Source organism: Microcaecilia unicolor, chromosome 6 (genome assembly GCF_901765095.1).
Source record: "Microcaecilia unicolor chromosome 6, aMicUni1.1, whole genome shotgun sequence".
NCBI classification, from domain to species: Eukaryota; Metazoa; Chordata; class Amphibia; order Gymnophiona; family Siphonopidae; genus Microcaecilia; species Microcaecilia unicolor.
The window spans coordinates 252,740,658-252,764,071 of NC_044036.1; the positions used below are offsets into that span (position 1 = coordinate 252,740,658).

A 23,414-nucleotide genomic window follows, 5' to 3' on the forward strand; every position below is an offset into this window, starting at 1 on the left:
ACAACCACCCTTCTGTCAGTCTCTGGACAACGCTTCAGCTGGCGGGGGTTGGGGAACCCTGCCAGCCAAGGTATTTGCTACGGCAGTGGGTGGGGAGTGGCAGGGCAGTGGGGGGGGGGGGGGGGGGGGAGCAGCAGACCAAAATGTGCCTCTCACCTCGGGCTCTGGCCCCCTCCCGCCGTGAGGTCTTGCTACGCCCCTGGCCCAAGGTACAAATAAGTACCTGTATATACTATGAAAACCACTTTGAATATAGTTGCAAAAAAACAACAACATAGAAAGGCAGTATATCAAGTCCCATTCCTTTTCCCCTTTCATGTGTTGTGATGAGGGTTGATAGGAGGCACAGCTTGCTGAATAACATTTCTATGGCTTCTTACCTGTCACTCTCTACATAATCAGAAATGAATGATACATTTATAAGAATTCCACTGTTGGTCAGAAAGGTTTCCTGAAAATCTCAGAGCAGCCTGGTAGATGGAGAGCATTAATGTGACATAATGTAATGTTGTAAGTGCACGCTACGAACCACAGGAATGCACATGCCTGGCTCTGTTGATTAGATAGAGCCCCATATGTCTAAACTGGTCCAGAGGACCAGACAAATGAACAAGTTCAAAAAGCATTCAGGAAGCAAAAATGCAATCTCTTTTTAATTAGATTTGTTCAAAAATTTCCACTTCAAAAGAGAACCCCATCACCTGTAACTACAGTAATCTATATATTAAGTATTGCTTTGGTGGGCTTTCACTGATACACCGAAGGAGCAGGAGGCTCATGGGTCAGTCTTTGATGCTGAAACTTTGGAGAGCTTTCTCTATGATTCTTCACTAGGGAATCTGTAGACATTTCTGCACTCATCATGAATATTATTCTAACATAACAAATCAGCCCTGGAGTTATGTAAATCAAATGTTTTTGTCAAAGCAAGAACATAATAAGCTGTTATCAGCAGAGCCCAAGTTAGTGACTAATTTCCATGTAAAAGGAGTATTGGAATGAGAGTGTGCATTCAAGGAACAGTTCCAGAGGAAGACAACAGGACTTAGAGTAAAGCTTTAAACCCTGCTGATGGGGAAATTAACATATTATACATTTGAAGCTGATACATGTGAGACTGAGAAGGCACCTCTGAGATGAAGTTCACACAGCAGTGGATGAGGCAAGAGGAAAGCAGGGAGGAAAGTAAGTGTGTGCCTGTGTCTTCCATGCGAGTTAACTGCTCAGGTGAACACCTTTCTGCATCATGCGGTCAGTAATGTGTGTGTAGAATGCTTGTTAATCGTGTGCTTCTGCTCACAGTAGCTTTCTGACGGGCAGATGATCAAAAGCCCCACGCTGTTCCAAACAGCAATCTAAAAATAGTGCTGGAACATAGTGGGGCTTTACCGTCCCTATGATCAGAGAGAATTGCATGCAAATTTAAGCACGCTATTCTCTCTGATCATAGGGTAGAAGTGTGGGAGGATTGTCCTCCCACACTTATTTGACAGGTCTGGTCCATGGGACCACCAGACCCCAACTACCCCCACCCAGAGCCAAGTGAAACAGGGGCTGGAGGTCTGGTGGGTCAATCCTCCCACCTGGTGGTCTAGCAGCCCTTCCCCCCCCTACCTTCAGTTGGAGAAGGGAGGTGGCCTCTCTCCTCTTCCATTTGCACCGCCTTGAAAATGGTGGCACCCAGCCCTGCCCAGTGCATCCTGAGGTGCGCTGGGTGGGGCTTCACACCATATAAGGTGTGCATGCTACTTGCGCTAAGAGCCCTATTTTGCATGCATTTGCATGCTAGTTGTGTTCAGAGCCTGTGAGCACATTGTTTCATGCACTCAGAAGCTCTGATCATGGGGCGGTAGCAAACACAGGCGCTAGTATGGCGCTAACAGCCTCTAGTACCTGCGTTTGCTTTTGATCATTGGCCCATGAATCAGCCCCAGAGAATGAGGGAGCTGGACAAAGCCAGGGCTACATTCATCACTCATGAGGTCCTCCCCGGTCCAGCAGCACTTTTCCCCCTTCCCCTTCCCCAAGCAGCTCAGTTACCTTTTTTTCCTGGGGATAAAAAGCAGCACAAAGGTGTGGGGCCACCATTAGTCTGCACCGCTGTTGGCCCTGTCCCTCAGAATCAGGAAGTGATATCAGAAGGGGCGGGACTGGCAGAGCCATCAACAGCATTGACTGATGGTGGCTCTGCCTTTTTGTGCTGCTATTTATTCCTCAAAAGCAGATGCACTGGAGGAGGGGAAGGGAAGGAAGAAGCTGGACCAAAGTGGGCCCTGTGTACCGGGCCATTAATACTTATGGGCCCTCTTTTTTATTTATTTATAACAATGTGATATACTGCCATTAACATCAGCAGGTCTAACATAGCAGTTTATACAATAAAAGGTTAGAGAGCCTTGGCAAGAAAAATAGAGAAGAGCAGATTCAATAAACATAACATCAGCGAACACTTGTACAAAAAGCCAAGTGTTTGATGCATTTCTTGACATGACATGTTTTGGAACAGATTGGCAGGAGTTCTGAAGTGAGGGCCTCAGGAAAGCAAAGCTGCAGTCTCTAGAGATCTCTAGATGGATGCATGAAGGAGGAAGGAGTGTTAGAAGAAAAAAAAAACCTTGAAAGAACAAAGAATTCACAAGGGGACATAAAGAGTAATAAGGGCAGTCACATCCAGAGGAGGGTTATGTAAAATACACAGTGAATAAACAATAAGATTTTAACTTTAGTTTGGGCTGTAATGGAAAGCCAGTGTTCCTTGGTGAAAAAAAAGATGTGACACAATCAAAACATTTGGCATTGTGTAAGAGTTTGACCGCAGATGACTGAATGAGCTGTAGATGTTAAGATGGGCATAGGGCAACTGCCCGCTTTGCCCATTGGTAAAAGTGGCAAAGATAGGGGATATTCACCCTACTGGAGCCTGTGGCAGGAAGGCACTGCTCAGAGGAAACACACATTGATGGGATTATACTGGGTAGCACTGGAGTTGTTCATGATGCTTTTGAAATCCAGGCTAAAGGCAAAAGCGTTAAGTTTCTATGCGAGTGAAACCTTAGCCTCTCCATTGTGATTGCCAGTCAGAAGGTCAATTAATTCAATGGATGATGGTGTGTTTTAAGCTTTAAGGCTTGTTCACTGGCATGAAGAGCTGAAACCGTCAACTCATTTCATGATGGACACAATAGCCACCAACCATCTGTCTGAGTTACGCTGGATTCATACGTGCTAACCTGGAAATGAAAAACTTCATATCCTTGCACCCTGTGGGGGAAAACAGACAGCTTTGAGGATGGGCATATTTTAGAGCTGGCTGGTCGTAGGTCTCCTAGGACTGCAGATAAAGGGCTTCAGCTGCAGTGTTCCTGAGAACTGACTCTTTGTGACAGTTGATAAATAGCACAGCTATAACCTGATGTAGATATTGCTTTAAGCTGCAAGCAGACTGGAAATAAAAAAAACACCAGAGACAATAAAAGAAACAGAGCGAGAAAGATCTGAACTGCAGAAGGGGAGGGCTGGTGAGCCAGAAATAGAGAAACAAAGTGCTTTTATTGCTTTCTCATATATCTGTAGGGCTTCTGTTTATTGCCCAGTTTTAATAGACCTTGAGTGCAATCTAGCACAATACATAACCAGATGAGGCCTTGCTGCAGGGCCTCAGTGCCTGTCTGCCTGCTTGCAAATTCTCTACAGAGACTAGAAAATACCATATCCCCAGTTCAGGGCAGCTCCAACTTCCTGTTGTTGTTTTTTTCTTCTTTTTCTTTTAACCCTAGGGCTTCATCTTCTATTTGATGGCTTTGTGAGATGTTATGCTCAGCTTTCTGCAGCACTGCAAATCTTCAAGCGCCTACAGCTTTCAAGGAATAGGATAATTTTAAATCTGTGCATGCTCATAAAAAGGACAAGCATACCTGTACAAGCCATGAGACAACCTTTGGAACTTGCTTTCTGTTCAGTTTCCTCTCTGACTCTTCTAAATCAAGTAATCAAAATGAAGGGATTCTGGATTTAGCTCACAGCTTTCTCAGAAGTTCAAGGTGAGTAATTGTGAAGCGCTGTGTACGACTGGTAGCGCTATAGAAATGATTTATAGTAGTAGTAGTAACATTCAGGTATAATAGGTATTTCCATATCTCTGGAGAATTTACAATCTAAACTTGTATCTGAGGCGCTGGAGAGTTAAGTGACTTGCACAAGATCAGATGGAGCAGAAGTGGGATTTTAACCTGACTTATGCGGCTGCCGAAGCAAGACTTTTGGCTGTTGATGGTTTGGCACTGGCATTTCTGCACTGCTAGCATGGCATAGAACTGTTGGCTGCAGCCAAATTTGCTCCTCTCACAGAACATGTCCCCCATACTTCTGCTGAGGCTGAAACAGCAATCATCTTCGCAGGGGGGGGGGGGGTGAGTCCCCCGTCCCCCGCATGTGCACCTGTGCTCTTTTCTTGCACCTTTTAGCTGCTCCTGGTTTGTGTTCTCTTAGGGTGGCAGGGGGAAGGGGGCTCTCGCTGGCTGGCTCCCCTTCCCTCATCACTGACCTCTGGTTCTCCAGAGCAAGGCCCAAGCAGCTCACTGCTGTTCAGCTGGGGCGTTTCTCGGGAGCAGCCAGGGGTCCTTGGGCAGAAGTGTAATGTGGGCTGCCCCAGGTGGTGCCTGAGAGAGTGGACAGTTCTTCAGGAAGCCAGTAAGGAAGCTTTCTAAATTCTGCTTCTGGGAGAATTACTAAAATATATGGAAGTGAGCCAGCTGTGCGGCTCAGGTGGCCAGTGGAAGATCTTTGGCATGATCCTCAAATTGGTCTGCACTCACAGCCCTTGGGGCATGTAGTGGCCAGAAACAGGGCCCATGATTGTAGATTCTGGAAAGAGAGCTACGGATGGTCGAGGAAAGTGCCAGTTTCAGAAAAACTGCCAGACAGAACCAGCCTCATGTGTGACTGGGCTTGTACTGTAGGGCTTTTTTCAGGTTTGCAGTCACTAGGTAACAACAATACTTATTAACAAGTACTAGTATGGTACAGTATTCAGTCAATCAGCATAAGGAGAAGCAAAAAAATGCAAAAGCAGTCAAAAAGCAGAGGATAACTGAAAATAGTGGAACAGTATGGCAAAAAGGTGTTTACTGAATAAACAGAAGACCTGATGAGGCCATGTTTCGGCGACCACCTGCATCAGGGCGTAGAAAACACTTACTTGGCCAAAGCAGGGAATTTCAGCATAGGAAGACTGAAGACAGTGGAACACTAGTGTGGTAAAAACTAAAAAGGTGTTTATTGAACAACAAAAGACTCGATGTGGCCATGTTTCAGCAATTGTCTGCATCAGGGGTGTAGAAATCACTTATTTAGGCAAAACAGGCTAAAAGGTTGGCAACAAAAGCAGAGAGACATATCTGAACGCTTCAAGATGCTTGTATGTTAGCAGCATCTCGAAGTGTTCAGATACATTTTTCTGCTTTGTTACCAGCTTTTTAGCCTGTTTTGCCTAAATAAGTGTTTTTTACACCCCTGATGCAGACAATTGCTGAAACATGGCCACATCGAGTCTTCTGTTGTTCAATAAACACCTTTTTAGTTTTTACCACACTAGTGTTCCACTGTCTTCAGTCCTCCTCTGCTCTGACAGTATTCAGTCATGGTATTCAATGTATAGAACTGTAATACTGTTATGTGCAATAGGATGACTGTGACAGGAAGAGGGTCAAGAAGAACTTAAGAAGAAAACACACAGAGCTGGTACATTACAATAAGTGCACTAGCTCATAAAATGGAAAGTGTAATAAAAAGGAGTGATCCAATTCTCTAACATCACACTGGACTTCAAAACCTTTACTGCAGGCTCCAAAGTGTATGTTTTCTGCTGTCAGGTGATGCATCACTGCCTGATATTTATTAATACCAAGCCACGGGCAGCAGCGGCAGCGCAGTGTGCCCAAAGCTATCATAAAAAAAGAGCTTAGACCTCTTACCTTAGCTGTTGCCTCTGCTGTGTGATTCCCAGTGAGCCTGTAAAACAACAACAATAAGCATTCTGAGTGGGTCTACACACTCCAAGTGAAAAACAATGCACAAGAGCTTAGTAAAAGGACATGTATCGAATATTTCTCAAGCTGAATGTGAACATGCAAAACTACAAAATTCTATCTATAGAGCAGTCACTTACTGTGACTCCAAGTCACAGGCAGTGTTTAGTACTATCCTGAAACAACCTGGGCTTTTGTGCTTCTCTTCTTACGGGACAAAATCAAACTACTGCATAAGTCCAAAATGGTTTTGGGAGGGCCACTAAGAACAACAGAACAAGGAAGACATGTTCATGGGTTTCTGAAATAGGGAAGGAGTGAGACTGAGAACCTCCACGACTGGGGGCAGCTGAGTAGCCTGGCCTTCCAAAGAGCTGACAAGGCTCAGAGTGAAGCAGGCATGCCGATGGGGATGTATATGATAATGGAGAATTGGTGCAAGCCTATGCTTCACCGGAGTACAGGACATCATCTCCATTTTTAACTTCCCTAAGGAATTGGGTCATTAGGTTCTATTCAACCAGGTAGACAGAGCTGGGCTAAGACAGGAATTAAAAGAAAATGGTGGGTGTTATATTACAGAACAGGAAATACATACTTATCAGGAGTTAATGGAAGACTTTAGGTTCCAGGCCAGGAAGTGGAAGTTGGCACCTCTCAGAACAGGAACTGGCAGGAGATAGCTATTATACCTTAAATAAGAACTGAAGGCTATTAGGACCTAGGACATATGGATGAAGGCTGCCAGGTTCAAAATCACTTTCACCAGGATCTCTAGCGCATACTGCTAGAAGATGATGGCCTGGAAAACACAGTGGTGGTGGTGGTGGTAGTGTTATTGCTTTAAAAATATTTCAAGAATATTCCTACCCTGCTGAGGAGACTACTATTGTATCCCCAATTTGAGAGCTTGTGATCCACTTGGTCTCATCCACAGTGGTACGAGCATGCGGTAGCTTCCCGACGTCTTTCACGGTCATCATAAGGTGTTGTGATGACTTCAGCAACTTCACAGCCTCATCGTGAGGAATGGTGAGGAAACTTTGGCCATTCACCTCCAGAATCTGGTCTCCAACCTGAGGAGGTGCATAAAGAGGCAGAGAAGGAGGTGTCAGTCAGTTAATGTTAATGGTATAAAAGTCAAGACAAGGGCAGAAAACCCAAAGAGAGAAAAATGAGACAGATGTAAGTTCCAACTTTCCATCGTGTGTGTCACTCTATGAAAATGAGGCCTTTGAAGTGAATATTAAGAGGTGCACAGTCCAAAAAAAATCCATTTTAATTTTCCATATCATTTACAGAATTTTTTTTTTTTGTGTTGGGTGTGTATGTGTGTGTGTGTGTGTGGGGGGGGGGGGGGGGGGGGCTGGCAATGTCAAAAAGGGTGCACACACTTTGACACAGGAAAAACCTGAAATTTTGGATTTTTTTCTTGTTTCAGGCCATAAATGACATGAAAAATGTCACTGACATTTTCCATGTTCTAAATGAAAGAACATCCCTATTGAATATGTGCCAGCAAAAAAATATAAAATCAACTCTTAGGGTGCTACCACATGGGGTGCCTCTCTAATCAATAAAGCTCATCACCCTAGTGACCTGGTGCACTAACTAGGGTAGTGTGATAGAGCCACTAAATTCCACTTCTAGTTATGTAGCATTAGAGTTTTTCCTGTCTTTCTTGTCCATGTATAGCTGTAGCATCAGAGACTAACTCTGTTAGCAGTGGGTGGTGACATTGGAAGTGTATATTCTAGTAACTTGTTCTAAGAGGAAGGTCCTAGTGATATAATTTATGAGTACAAAACCTTGTGTAGAGAGTTTTGTTCTTCCTTATCTGACCTTCTCTGGAATTACTGGGGTTCAGTGGAATGCATGGGTTCCGAAAAGAGGGTCCTAAGGGCCAAGGTAGCCTGGGACAAGAAAAGAAGTGTCCATTTTGGGTCTGTCTCCCAATAAGTCTCGGTAGGGAGCTCAAGGAGGTTTAGGAGTGAATTTGAGGCAAAGGCATGTGAAGAGGGAAATTTTTCATTTCAGTTTGTTTTTGGAGCAATTTCCATTGTATTCATTAATTTAGTAGCATGTTTATTAAACATTAGCACATGCTAACATGCATGCATTCTGCTGCTGCACCCCACTTTTCCCTCTAAGCTGAGCTGGAGTCCTCCATTTACAGTCCTGCCAGTGGGTGGTGCTATTTCACTATCACATTTTCAATAGTGAGGAAGAGACAATCTCTGCAGGACTACAGGGAACTTGCCTGTCCCTAGTAATTGAAAACACAATATTTAAGCACCGCCTCCCCACTGGCAGCAGTGGAACTGGAGGACTCCTGCTCAGCTTAGAGGGAACATTGCTGCACCCATGTTTTTCCTATGGTCACAGTGGCAGATAGCTCATGTTTAATGAATTGTAGTATGCACTCATGTTTAGTAAACATGCTCCTTAGTTTGTTTTATTCGGTTCCATTAAAGTTATTGGGGAAGCAGTTTTGCACTCTAAGGGGGGAAGTTATAAGTATATTATTTTACTGTTAACCTCAGTTATTCATAACTAGGTCTCATTGCATAAAATGGGACCTATGCTAAAATAGCACAAGTTAGTTGCAAAATAACATGTCTTAATGGTAGCACACGTACGTTGATAACAAATTCTTTAAATCTTGTTGGCATGTAACAGTACTCCAGACCTGCCAAGTCTCCATGTTTCAGGAAACATTTGGCTTTCAGCGGGAGACTCCCACTTTTGCAGATCATCTCCCACACTCTCGCTAAACAGCGTTCTTTTCCAGTGACAGCAGGAAATGCCTTCATTAAATGTCATCTCCTGCTGCTGCTGGTCCATTGGCAGCAGGAGATGATGTTTTATGAAGGTATCGCCTGCTGCCACTGGAAAGGGAAGCCACTTCTGGTGCCCATGGCTGCATATCACTGTTTGCTGCGGTGGAGCTATAGGCAGGTTTGGGCAGAGCTATGAGTAGGTTTGGTGGGGCTATGGGTGGAGTGAAGCAGAGTCATGGGTAGAGTGGAGTGGAGTGGAGCTATGGACAGGCCCTAAATCTCCTGTTCAAAAGGTTGACAGCTCTGGTATTCTTAAGGCAACAAGAGTGACAAGAAGACCCCATGGCGCTGAAAGACAAAGGGCACTAATGGGAGCAACTCAAAGCTACTATTAGATCGGCAAAGTGGCACAATCAGTAGAATGAACACAGACAAGCAAGAAAAGGGGGCAAATGACATTACAACAGTTAAATGAAGACCCTAAAGCATAGAGAAGAACATAAGCAGCACCAAGAGTGGCAGGAACACCCCAAGACACAGGGAGAGGGGTACAGTGGCATGAAGACTCAAAGGCAATGGGAAAGGGTTAAATAGCAACAACAGTGGCATACATTTCTGAAAGCACCAGAAATGGGGCAAAGCAGCATGGCACTGACTGTGTGGGCTGGGGGATCACCTGTCTACTAAAAATTGTCCTGGAGGGCACTCAGTAATTGGCAGGCTAAGAAGTTCAGCACCTACTTAAAGTCTATGTAACCCTCTTGTATGCACACCTAAGCGGCTGACTGGTGTAAGCCCTGGAAACTGGGTGGAAGGAGTACACATCAAATTTGTTGTTGTGGGACCCGGATTTATCTGGGAAGGCCGCAGCAAGCTACTCCAGACTTTTACTCCATAATTCACTCCACACACAGTGTCTGAACCAAACTTTACTGTCCTTTAAATAATTTAAGCACAGTACACTTTATCTTCACTGATCAAGTAGTAACCATTTACAGTTCTTTCATCCTCTTTCCAGACATAGATGAAAATACAATTAATGGTTACCTTAATTCCCTTAGATGGTTAAACCTGTTTGTTTTAGCAGAAACACGAACTGATCTCCTGCTCCTTTTTTTTTACGATTTAGTAGGGGTGGACAGCTTCCCCATTCCTGTCCACTAAAACAAGGCAGCAACTGTTTTAGTTCTGTTTCTTTTCCCTGATCCTTCTTGAATCTTAGCTCCTCAAGCAAGTGCCTTTAATGGCCAACCTGTGAAGGTAAGAACCAGCTGATTCTTTCAGTTAGGATGCCTGCTGCCTCGGGCATATATGTGAAGGGACCTCCATATCAGGGGCATAGCCACAGGTGGGCCTGGGTCCACCCACTTTGGGCTCAGGCCCACCCAGCAACGGTGCACCCATAGACACCAATAATAAAAGACAGCCCAAACCCAAGTTTCAGCTTTCCCTCCCAGCCACCCGCCGGCACGCTGCAGGCCTTCTTTCCCCTCCCTCCCTCCTCTTCCATCTCCGTCGGGCAGTGCCAGGCCAGCCTAACTATAAGCAAAGCTGCATGGCACCGGGTCCGTCAGCATGCTGCCGCTATGCTGCTGCCCTCCCTTGTCATCTTTTGGCAGAGGTGTTAGTTCTGCAGCAGATCCACGCGGCGCTAGGGCTCTCTGTATGCTGCTGCGACATGCGACTGCTTCCTCTGCGCTGGCCCCACCTCACCTTCTCTGATACTCTTTCTGAGGAGGCGGGGCCAGCGCAGAGGAAGCAGTCGCACGTCGCAGCAGCGTACAGACAGCCCTAGCGCCTCGTGGATCCGCTGCAGAACTAACACCTGTGTCAAAAGATGACAAGGGAGAGCAGCAACGTAGCAGCAGCATGCTGACGGACCTGGTGCCATGCAGCTTTGTTGTAGAGTTAGGCTGGCGCTGCCCGACGGAGATGGAAGGGTAGAGAGGGAGGGGAAAGAAGGCCTGCAGCGTGCCGGCGGGTGGCTGGGAGGTGGAAGAGAAAAAAAGCCTGCAGCATGCCGATAGGTGGTGCCTGGGGGAAGGGATCAGCAGGTGGGGGGGAGGAGAGGGAGGGGAAAAAACATGCAGCATGCTGGCGGGTGGTTTGGGGGGGGGGGGGGGGGGTCGGGGCAGTGGTGTAGCCAGATAGCCAATTTTGGGGAGAAGGGGGAGAGAGAAAATTTTGTGCCCACCCACTTTGTGCTCAGGCCCACTCAAAATTGGCTGTCTGGCTACGCCACTGCTCCATATAGTTGCAAGCTCAGAGGCAGGAGATGGACCTAAGACAAAGTGGGATAGCAGGGAGTGGGCTTAAATATTCAGAGGGGATGTTTCAGTACCAAATTTCTAGTAGGTGCAGAATGTACAGAGTTCAGCAAAAGGCCATGGTTAGAATGAGCCTGGGGCACAGTGCTGGAATAACTTGCAGGCACCTCTCCCATTGGCTGTCTGATCTCTCTTTACTACCACAGCCAGTAGTGAGAACACAGATACCAAATGGACTTTTAGGGAACAGCAGTGAGAATTCAGGCAGATTTACTCATCTGAATATTTCATAATGTTACATCTATGTTCTCAACTACCAGCAAGGGTTGATCATCCAGGGCAATTACTTCTTAGTTAAACCATGCCATCACCTTTGATGCTGCCTATCTCTTGCTCTAGGATAGTAATGCTGAGCACCACCCTGTCTCTTTCATGGTGACTTGCTTTTACAGGCATCAAAGCTGATCACCAGCCACCTCACTGGGAAAAGAAGCTGGGGACTCCGATTGGGCAATCGACTTCCTCTTTGCTGTAGCTTTCCTGTTGCTGCTATTTGGAGTGGAGGATGGCATCCCCAGCCTAGTACCAGTAACTCTCTCTTTATTTTGGCTGGTGGAATACAGAGGCTCTGAGACCCAAGCAAGTGATCATTACCACTAGTGCTGCTGCTGGCCTTAGTTCTCTCAAGAATCATCAACTTTTCTCTTCTGCTTCTTCCACCATTCTCATATCTACCCCTCACAACCATGGACACGATTAAATCAGAAAGAAACAGTTTTCTTTATGAGTAGTGATTTTATTGTTAGTGTACAACACACTGCATATACCACACTTCGTATTAGAGAGACAGTGGATACTGTTAACAGAGCCAGTCACTTTGCAGTCTGTATGGATCCCCAGAGTGCACCAGACTTTTACAAGTGAAATAATGAGCTTGTGTATATAAAAGGAGTTACAAGTACCTGTTCTTCAGCTGTTTCTGTGGACCTTGCTCTTTTTAACTTATTTTCTGTTCTATTAAGCCTCACATTATGGAATCTATTTGATCTGTACCCACAAAGCCAGACTTTTTTTCTGACAAACTTAAGTCAGTGCCGAACTCCTCTGTATCTGAGCTCACTCGGGGTTATTTATTTAATAATGTTATAGCCCACTTCAATAGCCCACTTCATCTACAATTCTAGAACTGTATGTCTATGTTGGGCCTGTTCTATAAAGGAAAATAGTCACCTACTTGCTAGTGCAGGTTCTCAACCCAGTTCACAGGATACACCCAGCCAGTCTGGTTTTTAAGATATCCACAATAAAACATGCATATGCATTCTCATTCTGTCTCTCTCATGCATATTCATTGTGGCTTGTGGGTATCCTGAAAACCTGACTTGCTAGGTGTGTCTAGAGAACTGGGTTGAGAACCCCTATACTCAGTGCTTTTTTTGTGCCGGTACACAACGGTACGGCGTACCGTCACCTCCCCCCCCCCCCCCGCGACACTCCGGGCGAGTCCTGCACTTACTTTTTTTTTTAAAAGACTCATAACGCGCGAACGATGCAGCCGGCAGCGATTGAAAGAGGCTGTCTGGCGTCTGCGTCGGAGCTTCCCTCACCCTCTACGAGTCCCGCCTTCGTTGTTACAACTTCCTGTTTCTGCATAGGCGGGACTCGCAGAGGGTGAGGGAAGCTCTGACGCAGATGCCAGACAGCCTCTTTCAATCGCTGCTGGCTGCATCGTTCGCGCGTTCTGAGTCTTAAAAAAAAAAGTAAGGTCAGGACTCGCCGGGAATGTCGCTGGGGGGGGGAGGGGGCAAAAAAAGGTCCAAGAATTGCTGGACATGGGAGAGGAGAGGACAGGGAACGGAGAATTGGTGGTGGACATTGCTGGGAGGGGAGGGAACGGAGAATTGGTGGTGGACATTGCTGGGAGGGGAGGGCAGGGAAGGGAGAATTGCTGGACATGGCTGGGAGGGGAGGGAATAGAGAATTGCTGGACATTGCTGGGAGGGGAGGGGAGGGAATGGAGAATTGGTGGTGGACATTGCTGGGAGGGGAGGGGAGGAAACGGAGAATTGGTGGTGGACATTGCTGGGAGGGGAGGGGAGGGCAGGGAATGGAGAATTGGTGGTAGACATTGCTGGGAGGGGAGGGCAGGGAACGGAGAATTGCTGGACATGGCTAGGAGGGGAGGGGAGGGCAGGGAACGGAGAATTGCTGGACATGGCTGGGAGGGGAGGGAATAGAGAATTGCTGGACATTGCTGGGAGGGGAGGGGAGGGAATGGAGAATTGGTGGTGGACATTGCTGGGAGGGGAGGGGAGGGAACAGAGAATTGGTGGTGGACATTGCTGGGAGGGGAGGGGAGGGCAGGGAACAGAGAATTGCTGGACATGGCTGAGAGGGGAGGGAACAGAGAATTGCTGGACATTGCTGGGAGGGGAGGGCAGGGAAGAGAGAATCGTTGGACATGGATGGCAGGGGGAAGAGAAGAATCGCTGGACATGGATGGCAGGAGAGAGAGGAGACATGCTGGACATGGATGGAGGGGAGGTAAGATAGGAAGGAGATGCACATGGATGAGATGGCAGGGGAGGAAGGAGAAATGCTGGAAATGGATGGAGAGGAGAGCAGGAGATAGAGGAGAATTGCTGGACATGGATGGATGGAGGGGTTGGCGGGGAGAGAGGCAAAATGCTGTACATTGAAGAATAAAGGAGGAAAGTAAAGAAATAAATGGAAAGGAAGCCCTGGAAACGGAGTTAAGAGAACAGATAGAGAGCAGCAGAATCAGACACTTGGACCAGTATGGATAGAAAACAGTCACCAGACAACAAAGGTAGAAAAAAATCATTTTATTTTCATTTTAGTGTTTGGAATTTGTCCAATTTGAGAATTTATATCTGCTGTCTTATTTTGCACTGGGTATGCTGGAGCTGTAACATCTTACAGAAATGATTTATAATGAAAAAAAATCACAAGTTATTGTTTTTCTACTATACCAGTATATTTTCAATGATGTCTGTTTATATGCACCATGGCTGGTATAAGGGGTGTGGCTATCATAGGGGTGGAGCCATATGTGGTGACTCCGGCCAGAATGAGTACCGGCACCTTTCTTTCTACAAAAAAAGCACTGCCTATACTAATGTGATTACATATATACTGTGATAATCCCAGGCCATCCTGGTCTCAGATGCCCAAGGCCTTTAAGCAGTCACCATAAATTCAAGTGCCTCACACATTAGAACAACACACTAAAACTTTCCCAAATCAAAAGCTTTAACATTTATTAACAAAAAGAGATACATGACATCTCCATATCACTAACTTGGGGTTCTTTCCTTTTGTTTTTTTTGTACAGCCAGACTGCAGGTACCTCCTATTCCCCCCTTTCAATTCCTTTTTTTCTATGATATTCCAATCCAGGTTTTCTGACAACACCAAGCTCACATACAGCAATGCCTTAATACAAAGTCTATGCAGTGAAACTGCTGTATCCCTTTTCCAATACTACCCAGTTTTTAACAGATCTTCCTTATTATGCACCTCTGCTTCATATTTCATAGCAACCTTTTACATCTGCAGATATACCCTTAAGCTTTCCCTGTGTTGACTGCCCTTCTAGAATCAGGATATGAGAGCAAAGCTTCCTATGAAATAAACTCACAGGTAGCTTCCTTTATATCTCTTTCTTCACCCTTTCACCCACATTAAGCTCCTTATACAGCTGACAAGGCAGCCTACTACAGAATGCTTCTCCTTCCCTGGGCACCTAGCTACTTATTTTGGAAACTCTTTTTAAATTCCTCTAATAGTAGCGCTATAGAAATGATTATTATTATTAGTAGTAGTAGTAGTAATAGCATGAGACATGTTAGTAATCAAGCACCAGGGAACTTGCTAATTAGCCCTCCTCCCAGGTTCTTCAAGCACCTGCTTCTTCCAACTTTATCCCTACTGCCCGCTGAGAAATGTAGTCCAACTTTCTCCACCCTCAAGCACCTGTTCCTTCCAATTCCAGCCCTACTGTCTGCTGGGAAATGCAGTCCAACTTTCTCCACCCTCAAGCACCTGCTCCTTCCAATTCCAGCCCTACTGTCTGCTGGGAAATGCAGTCCAGCTTTCTCAAAGAAGCTTATGCTTTATTTAACCTTAACTTTTACATTTAACTTTCTCACATGACAAGCGCAGCCTAGCTGCTTGTCACAATATGCGCATATGCACTTACACATGAGAAATGTGTGCATCTAAATGCCAGAGATACATGGGTAACTTATAAGTAATACTCTGTAAGTTATGGGCATAAGTGCGAGTCCTACCTAGACTCTGCCTATATGTACAACTACCTGCAAAATATGTACTTCATAAGAAACATATATATGTACAGAATAGCACTTAGAGAGGGTTTGCAGATCAGCCAGCGAGGTCCTCTTCTTCCGGCGCAAGACTTTGTTCTGTTTCTGTGAGTCTGTGCAGGACGCCAGACTCACAGAAACAGAACGAAGCCTTGCGCTGGAAGAAGAGGACCTCGGCTGTCAGGGGTTGGGGTCCCCCGCCAGCAAAGGTAGCTGGTGGGGGAGGGTTGGTGGCGGGAGGGGGGGTCGAGAGGGTCGTTGGCAGGGGGGGCAAAGTTGTCGGTGGTGGTGGTGGTGGTGGTGGCGGTGGCGGCAGTGGCGGGGGGGTCAGCAATGGTGGAGGGGGGTCGACGGTGCCGGGGGGGGGGGGGGGGGGGCTAAAATGTGCCCACTCACCTCGGGCTCTGGACCCCCCTCCCGCCGAAGTCTGGCTAAGCCTCTGGTGCTAGCGTTTTTTAGTGAGCGCTAAAAAATATTCCTATGGGCATCTCTAGCGTTTAGTGCACACTGATCATTAGTGCAAGCTATATACGCTAGCGTGCCTTTGTAAAAGACCCCTTTAGTTGACTAACTTCTGCTTCTTCCTTGTCCCTTCCCAAGGTGGATCTTTTCTGTTTGTACAAATGAAAAACAAATCTGTTTAGGCTATTTTAGTTTGTTCATGCATTGTTTGCCTGGTCACTTACATTAAAATGATGCCAAAAGTGAATGAAAATAAATTGTGAACAATCAATCATAATACACATTTTGGAGCTTATTTACATAGTGCATTAGGTGTTTAATATGAGTTTTAACATTTGGTAACCACACATATTAACTGCTGTATTAAGGGACAATTCTAAAGTATAGGCAGTGACATTCATGCACCCATTACACTTGTAAATGTTTAGAATAATGGTAATTATGCATGCATATATGCACATATGCATATAACTGCAAAGTAAATAATCACTTAACTTATATAGCATGTATTTGGAAGGGGGCAGAGATGTGGGTATGTGCAGCATTTAGGTGCCAACAATCATAGCAGCTCTATGGCTGGATTAAGTTTTATGCCTAAACTTGTATAAACCTAGTTACACTAGTACTCTATAAAAGGAAAGTAGGTGCCTACTTTCCTTTATAGCAGTGCTTCTCAACTTCTTTAAGCCAAATACCCCATAAGTTGAACAAATTTCAGCCGAGTTCTCTCAAGCTCCGATCAGTGTGGTAGATGTACATTCCAAAAACTGGCATTTTCTAATCACAAAGCAGAAAATAAAATGACTTTTTCTATCCTTGTTGTCTGGCCATTTTATTTTTCTAATCACATCTTCTCAACTCTCTTGCCAGGGTCTCCTGTCCACTTGCATTTCTTCTCTCTCCATGTCCATCATCCATCTTACTTCTCTGTGTTCTTATCTTTTATCTCTCTGTCTCTGTCTTTCCCCATTCCCAGTATCTCTCCTCTTTGTGTCTCACTTCCCCCTACAAATCTAGCATCTCCCCTTTATATCTCTCTCTCCCCCCAGCCATGCAGCATCTCCTTTCTGTTTTGTGTCTCTTTCTCCTCCCCATGCCATGCAGCATCTTCTGTCTGGTCCCAATGCTCAGAAGTCATATTAAATACGGCAGCCACAGGTGAACTTAACAATTTCTAAACAGCGATCGATGTTAAAAGGGAATCACATGCAAATGAGATGCACGGAAATTCTGCAAATGACTCAGTAGGGAAAGCGCTTAGCATATATGCAGAACAATCTCTCTGTAAGTGTCCATGTTCTGCGCATGCCCAAGAATCATTTTATCCCGCTCCACTGTCCCAACTCTCTCCTTTCGCCTGCAGTGCTCTCTTGCACCTTCCTCCTGAGCTTACTTGCTTTCCCTCTGGCTGCCCCCTGATTGATTTTGCTAGTGTGCTTGGGAATCTCCTCCTTGCTGAAAGCTCCTCAGCTGACATCACAGGGGCTTTCCCCAGCCGATTGGCTGTCTGCTTTTGATTCTTTGCCCCTCTAAGCTGTTCTCTGCTCTCCCACACTATTTTGCTCCTCTGCTATTGAAAAATGCAAGTAGACTGCGCCTCCCAGAAATCACAGTCACACAAGGATAGCTCCAGACGTGCTGGAAATTTTTGTATGTTAAAGGTAGGTGCTCCTTTCTGTGCATTGCACAGAATGCTAATTTTAATACTAATGAGCTCATTGCAATACATTTGCATTTGATAAGAGGTATAGCTGCATTAGTAGCCTTGCCATTAACGCATGGTAGCGGCTACTCCCCTGCATTGCCTGCATGGCTGCCTTCCCCAAAGCGCTGGGAATGCCCCTAGTTAATACAAAAGGTTTGCACTTAATGCACCTTTTACTTTGGTTGTTAATATGCAATAGGTGCAAAACCTGGTGCAAACTATTAATAAGCCTCTTTCTGTGTATCAGTGTGATGCCTAAAGAAGCTTCTGGAAAAAAACAAAAACAGCACAGAAATGCTCTGATTTACAGTATTTAGATTTACAAGTGATCTTATGCATCATAAAAGCTAATATATTAGGACTGAGTCTTTTTGAACTGTCCTGTGAATTAGCATATTTTCCCACTAGGCTTGTTATTTTAAGTACTTATTTTAAAATGTCATTATTATGCAGAGCACATCTTTAGGATAAAATTGTCTCTGCAAGGCTAAGCGAGGCATTTCAATTTGTTGATTTAGTATTTAGCATGGGATCATTTTTTAATTTTATTTCATGTCCTTAGTGGCTTTGAGTGCAGAATTGCTTTACCTATGGTGTTCACCTCTTGGTTTATTCTGAGAGCTGAATCTGTGACTATTTCTGTCATCTCTGGGTTTTATTTGCTTGGTATATTTTGCTGGAGGTCCTACTTACACTTGTCCTTTCTCAGCTGCTTCTCCAAAAGATCCTGTAGCCTCTAAAGTGAAAGAAGCTTCATTTCTATTGCATAATTGTTCAAGCATTTTTGGCTCTTTTAGAACTCTTATGAATATCACAGTCCATAACTCTCTTTGTGCCCTTTCTACTTTCTAACTTGTACATTATACTGTCAAAACGGAAGTAAAGTGGGATAGTTTTCCTAAAATCTGTCCTAAGACTCATGTTATTAGGAAGGAATTCTTGCATTTGATCCTGCAAGTTGAAGTGACTGCTACCAAAAACACAACTTTCCAGGTCTAATAGTTCAGATGACAGTAATCAAGTGGCTCAAAAGGAGATTTCATCAGCTGGTTGAGGACAATGTTGAGATCCCATGACATTGAGCTTTGAAAAGGAGTGGAGGAGTAGCCTAGTGGTTAGGGTGGTGGACTGTGGTCCTGAGGAACTGAGTTCAATTTCCACTTCAGGCACAGGCAGCTCCTTGTGACTCTGGGCAAGTCACTTAACCCTCCATTGCCCCATGTAAGCCACATTGAGCCTGCCATGAGTGGGAAAGTGTGGGGTACAAATGTAACAAAAAAAAAAAATAGCAAACCTCTCATGAAGTGAACAACTAGAGGCTGTACACAGATGGGTTCACCTCCAGCATGTTGTTTATAAACCCTAACTGCACTAAGATGAATCCTTACAGAGTTGGTTTTCAAACCAGACTCAGAGAGGTGCAAGAGTTATTCACGCAGATTTTGTGTAGGGCAAGATGGAGGATCTAGGGCCTGGGTTTCTGCTAGGTACTCAGTGGCATACCAAGGGTGGGGCGGTGGGGGCAGATTTCCCTGGGTGCAAATAAAAAGGGGGTGCTCCGCTCCCACTGCTCCAGTCCCTCTATCCAGGCCAACATTGTTGCCTCTCCTCCGCAGTCCCCAGTCTCCATCTGCCCATCCTCAGCTCCCTCAACAGCCTTCTTCTCGTTTCTGTCACCCAGCACCCTGCATTTTAAAAATCTAATCTTTGAATCAGCAGCGCCAGCGTACAGCATCTGTGAAAAAAGCAGGTCACCTCAGGCCTTCCCTCTGCTCCATGGAAAAATGAAGACTGAGGAACCCACGATCATATGCGTCTGGTGGAAAGGCACCAGTGCATGCATGGTGGGACTCTGCTAGAAACATCTAACTTAATCTCGCTAGTCAGCATCTGCACTGGGCTCTATCAGATGACATCACCCAACTGTGAGAATACAATGGCCTGCATGTCCTCAGAGAAAGAACTGTAGGGTCCATCTAGTCTGCCCAAAAAGACAAACTAATAGTGTAAGGTACGATGTGATACTACATATGCATAATTGGTCTTGATTTGTCCTTGCCATTTTCAGGGCACAGGCAGTAGAAATCTGCCCGGCACTGACATTGTTCTCCAACGACTGAGGTTGTCATTGAAGTCCCACTCCAGCCCATCCAAATTTGTCCAGCCACGATCAGGGCACAGACTGTAGAAGTCTGCCCGGCACTGGCCTTATTCTCAAACTACTGAAGCTGAATCTGTCCAGCCATGATAAGGGCACAGACTGTAAAAGTCTGCTTTGGTCTGGCTTTGCTTCTCAATTACTGGTGTTGCCATCGAATCACCGCTAAGCTTATTTGGTTCCATGCCTTCCATACAGGATTCCTTTGTGATTATCTTAACACATTTTGAATAAAGAAGCAGGGAAGGATAAAAGTGGGTGATTAACTTGAGAGAAGAATTACATTAATGAATATGCTAATTTTTTGCAGAATCACTGAACTATTTGCAAAACTCTTTATAAATGTTTTTAAAACTCACACGTCTGGTTTTAGTGCCAGGCTGTAGATCACCTGTCACTGTAAAGAACTACTATTAAATAGTTAACTTGATGGCCAAGAGTGGATTTACCAGTAGGCTAAGTAGATTTGCGTGGTTGAAGGAGCCTGCAGCTAAGATTCAGTGTGGAGCCACTTCAGTGTTTTGCGTCAACAGTTGTGGGATTGCATTCTCGCATGGGATAGGGAGGAAAGAGCAGATGGGGGTGTTGATCAGCCACTATTGACAGCTACATGCAACTGCAGTTTGTTGTTAAGTGGAACACACAAATTCATTTTCCAACCCAGTTTTTTGCTCCTTTGGGTGGTTGGGCTTGGGGATGTTGTGTAAGCAACACTTACAGATCTTGGGATGGCGAGGGACCTAGTTCTCACTGAAGACTTGAGTGCATTTGTGCTGTGTCCCAAAGATGAAGTGGCAATCATGCTTTTCAATCATATGACTGTACCTGCTATGTCTTGGCCAGACAATTAGGGAAAGATAAGATTAAAAGAAGAAAATCCTTCAGTTTGCAAATAAAGGTTGATGGTACCATAGATCCAGTTAGGGCGGGTTCTGAATGTAATGGAGCCCCAAGGAGCAAGAGGAAACTGCTGAGGGTAAACAAGAACCTTTGCTGCAGCACTTTTCTGTGGACTGTCCAGCTAGGCAGCCTCGCTGCTCCCATGCACTGATGAAATACAGATGCTCTGTAACTCGTTCCATGTGCTCCTATTGCGTTATCATTTCCACCTGTCACGTTTCAGGATGAATGAGCCCTTGGACCGTGGTGGAACAGTACTGCCTGCATGCCCAAGGGACAGATAGAGTGAGCGGTGGCAAGTCCCTGCAGAACAAATAGCTCCACTAGAGGTGTTGAAGGAAGAAGGAAGATGTACCCAGAGCTGGAAGCTGAAGCTATGCTGGAGCTGGAACCAGGACTGGAAGCTGAAGCAGAGCTGGAAACTGGAACCAGGGCTGGAAGTTGAGCTGAAAGCTGGAACCAGGAATGGAAGCTAAAGCTGAGCTGGAAGCTAGAACCAGAATGACCTGTTGAAAGGCAAAGAGTTAGAGAGCAGCAACTACAGAAAAAGGCCCAGGGTGATGGTGTGCCAAAGCAGGAGATGTCGGTAACTCACGTAATAGGATGAAATGTGCCATCTTTGAGAATCGGTCAATAACCACCCAAATAATGGAAAACCCATCAGAATCAGGGAGGTCCATTATGAAATCCATAGCTATGTGGGACCAAGGTTTTTCAGGCACCAGGAGGGGTTGAAGGCCCCAAGGCTGAGAGTGAGAGGGCTTGTGGCAGGCACAGACAGGCAAGAACCCACAAAATCAGCCACATCCTTCATCATGCTTGGCCACCAGTATGTCTTAGAAATGAATCCCAGTGTCTTCCGAATACCAGGATGTCCAGTCACTTTGGACTCATGTCCTCATGTCAGAACCTTCTCCTAGACGCACTTGGGAACAACTATCTTGCCAGGTGGAATCAGTGTAGATGCTGCAGCAAGAATGTTAGTGGGATGTATGACATGCTGGAAGTCAGTAGTCTCTTTGGAATGTGGAAATGAATGAGAGAGAGAGAACATCAGCCCAGAGGTTCTTCTTGGCCAGGCAAAAGCAAACTGGAAATCAAAATGAGCAAAGAACAAGAACCACTGAGCTTGCAGGGGATGAAGCTGCTGAGCTTCCTGTAAATAAAATAGGTTCTTATGATCGATGGTCACTGTGGAAGGATGTCTGGCTCCTTTGAGAAGATGACGCCATTCCTCCAAAGCCCTCTTGATGCCTAATAATTCCCAGTCACCTATGGCATAGTTCTCCGCTGGGGAAAATTTCCTGGAGAAGAAGGTGCAAGGTAACATTTTGCCCATGTTGTCGGCTTAGAATAGCCCAGACCCCAGAAGTGTCTACCTCCACATAGAAAGGTTTCTCAGGATCAGGATGCTGGAGTATAGGTGCTGAAGTAAAGGCATTCTTCAGATGCTCGAAGGCTTAAAGCGCTTCCTGGGGCCACTCCTGGGTATTGGCCTCCCTGCAGGTAAGGGCGGTGAGCAAATCCACTACAGAGGTGTAATTCTGGATAAATTGGTGAGTCTTTTCGATTTTGGTTACACCTTGCTGGGGACTTGCTTCTTTTTGTGTCGCCGGATCCAGCTGATGCCGTCTGCCTCCGGTGACCTCTTCCACTCTTCAGGCCACATACTGCTGCTTCTTCTGCTGCACCTCACTTGCGCTTCCTGGGCATTACTACAGTTCCCAATTTTGGATTGCCTTGCCGAGAGCTGTTCCAGCCACTCTGTTCGGTCTCAGCTTCTGGTCTTCCACAGTCCATTTTAGACCCTCTTCCCTTTCTCTTCCTACCCTGTTCCTTTTTCTCTAATGTAATTGTAATTGATTCCTGTACAATGTAAGCCACTTTGAGTCTGCTTAATGTGGAAAAAAGTGGGGTATAAATGTTCATAAATAAATAAGTAATAAATATCAAAGCCTAAGAAACATTGCAGTGCTTTACACCCTTGGGGCGAGGCCAATCAAGGATAGCAGACAACTTGCTGAATCCATCTGGAGAATATCAGGATATCATCTAGATAGACTAGAACACAACTCTGTAAGAGGTCTCAGAAGATGTCATTTGCAAAATTCTGGAAGCAGGAGCATTAGCCAGGCCAAATGGCATAACCAAATATTTATAGTGGCCATCCCTAGTGTTGAAAGCTGTTTTCCATTCGTCTCCCTCTTCAATATATATCAAGTTATATGCTCCTCTCAAGTCCAACTTGGTAAAGACCCAGGCACCCTGAAGACAGTTAAAAGGCTCAGAGATTAGTGGGAGTGGGTATGTGTTCTTCACTGTAATGGCATTTAGTCCCAGCATCATGAAGAAAAATCCTGCTCTAGCCGGCAAGGTAGAAGGACGAATGAACCCTTTCTGTATAATCTCTGTAATATAATCTGACATGGCCTGAGTCTTCGTGACAGAAAGGGGATAAACCCTTCCTCGAGGCAGCATCTTGCCTGGGAGGAGATCAATAGGGCAATCATAGTCCTGGTGAGGAGGGAGCTTTTCAGCATGTCTTTTGGAAAATATATCAGCATAGGCTGCATTTGCTGACGGGAGTGTACTTGAGGAACTTATATCAGTCATGGTTAGAGTAACAATGGGATGCACAATATCTAAGCAGCGCTGACGACAGGTAGCACTCCAAGCAGTGAGTTCCTCATTCTCCCAGTCTATACTGGCACTGTGTTTTAGCAGCCAAGATAGACCCAAGACAATAGGATTGACAGATGTCTGAAGG

The 23,414-nt window shown here is 45.4% G+C and overlaps 1 protein-coding gene across 1 annotated transcript in view; it reads right to left on the reverse strand.

The window, feature by feature from the left end:
- WHRN (whirlin) overlaps window positions 1-23,414 on the reverse strand; it is a 314,680-nt gene that overhangs the window by 45,537 nt on the left and 245,729 nt on the right. Inside the window, exons 4-5 of the mRNA XM_030206314.1 lie at window positions 6,897-7,102; window positions 5,973-6,009 (exon numbers count right to left, since the gene is read on the reverse strand). Of these exons, the coding sequence (XP_030062174.1) occupies window positions 5,973-6,009; window positions 6,897-7,102 (243 nt within the window). The remainder of the gene's footprint in view (window positions 1-5,972; window positions 6,010-6,896; window positions 7,103-23,414) is intronic.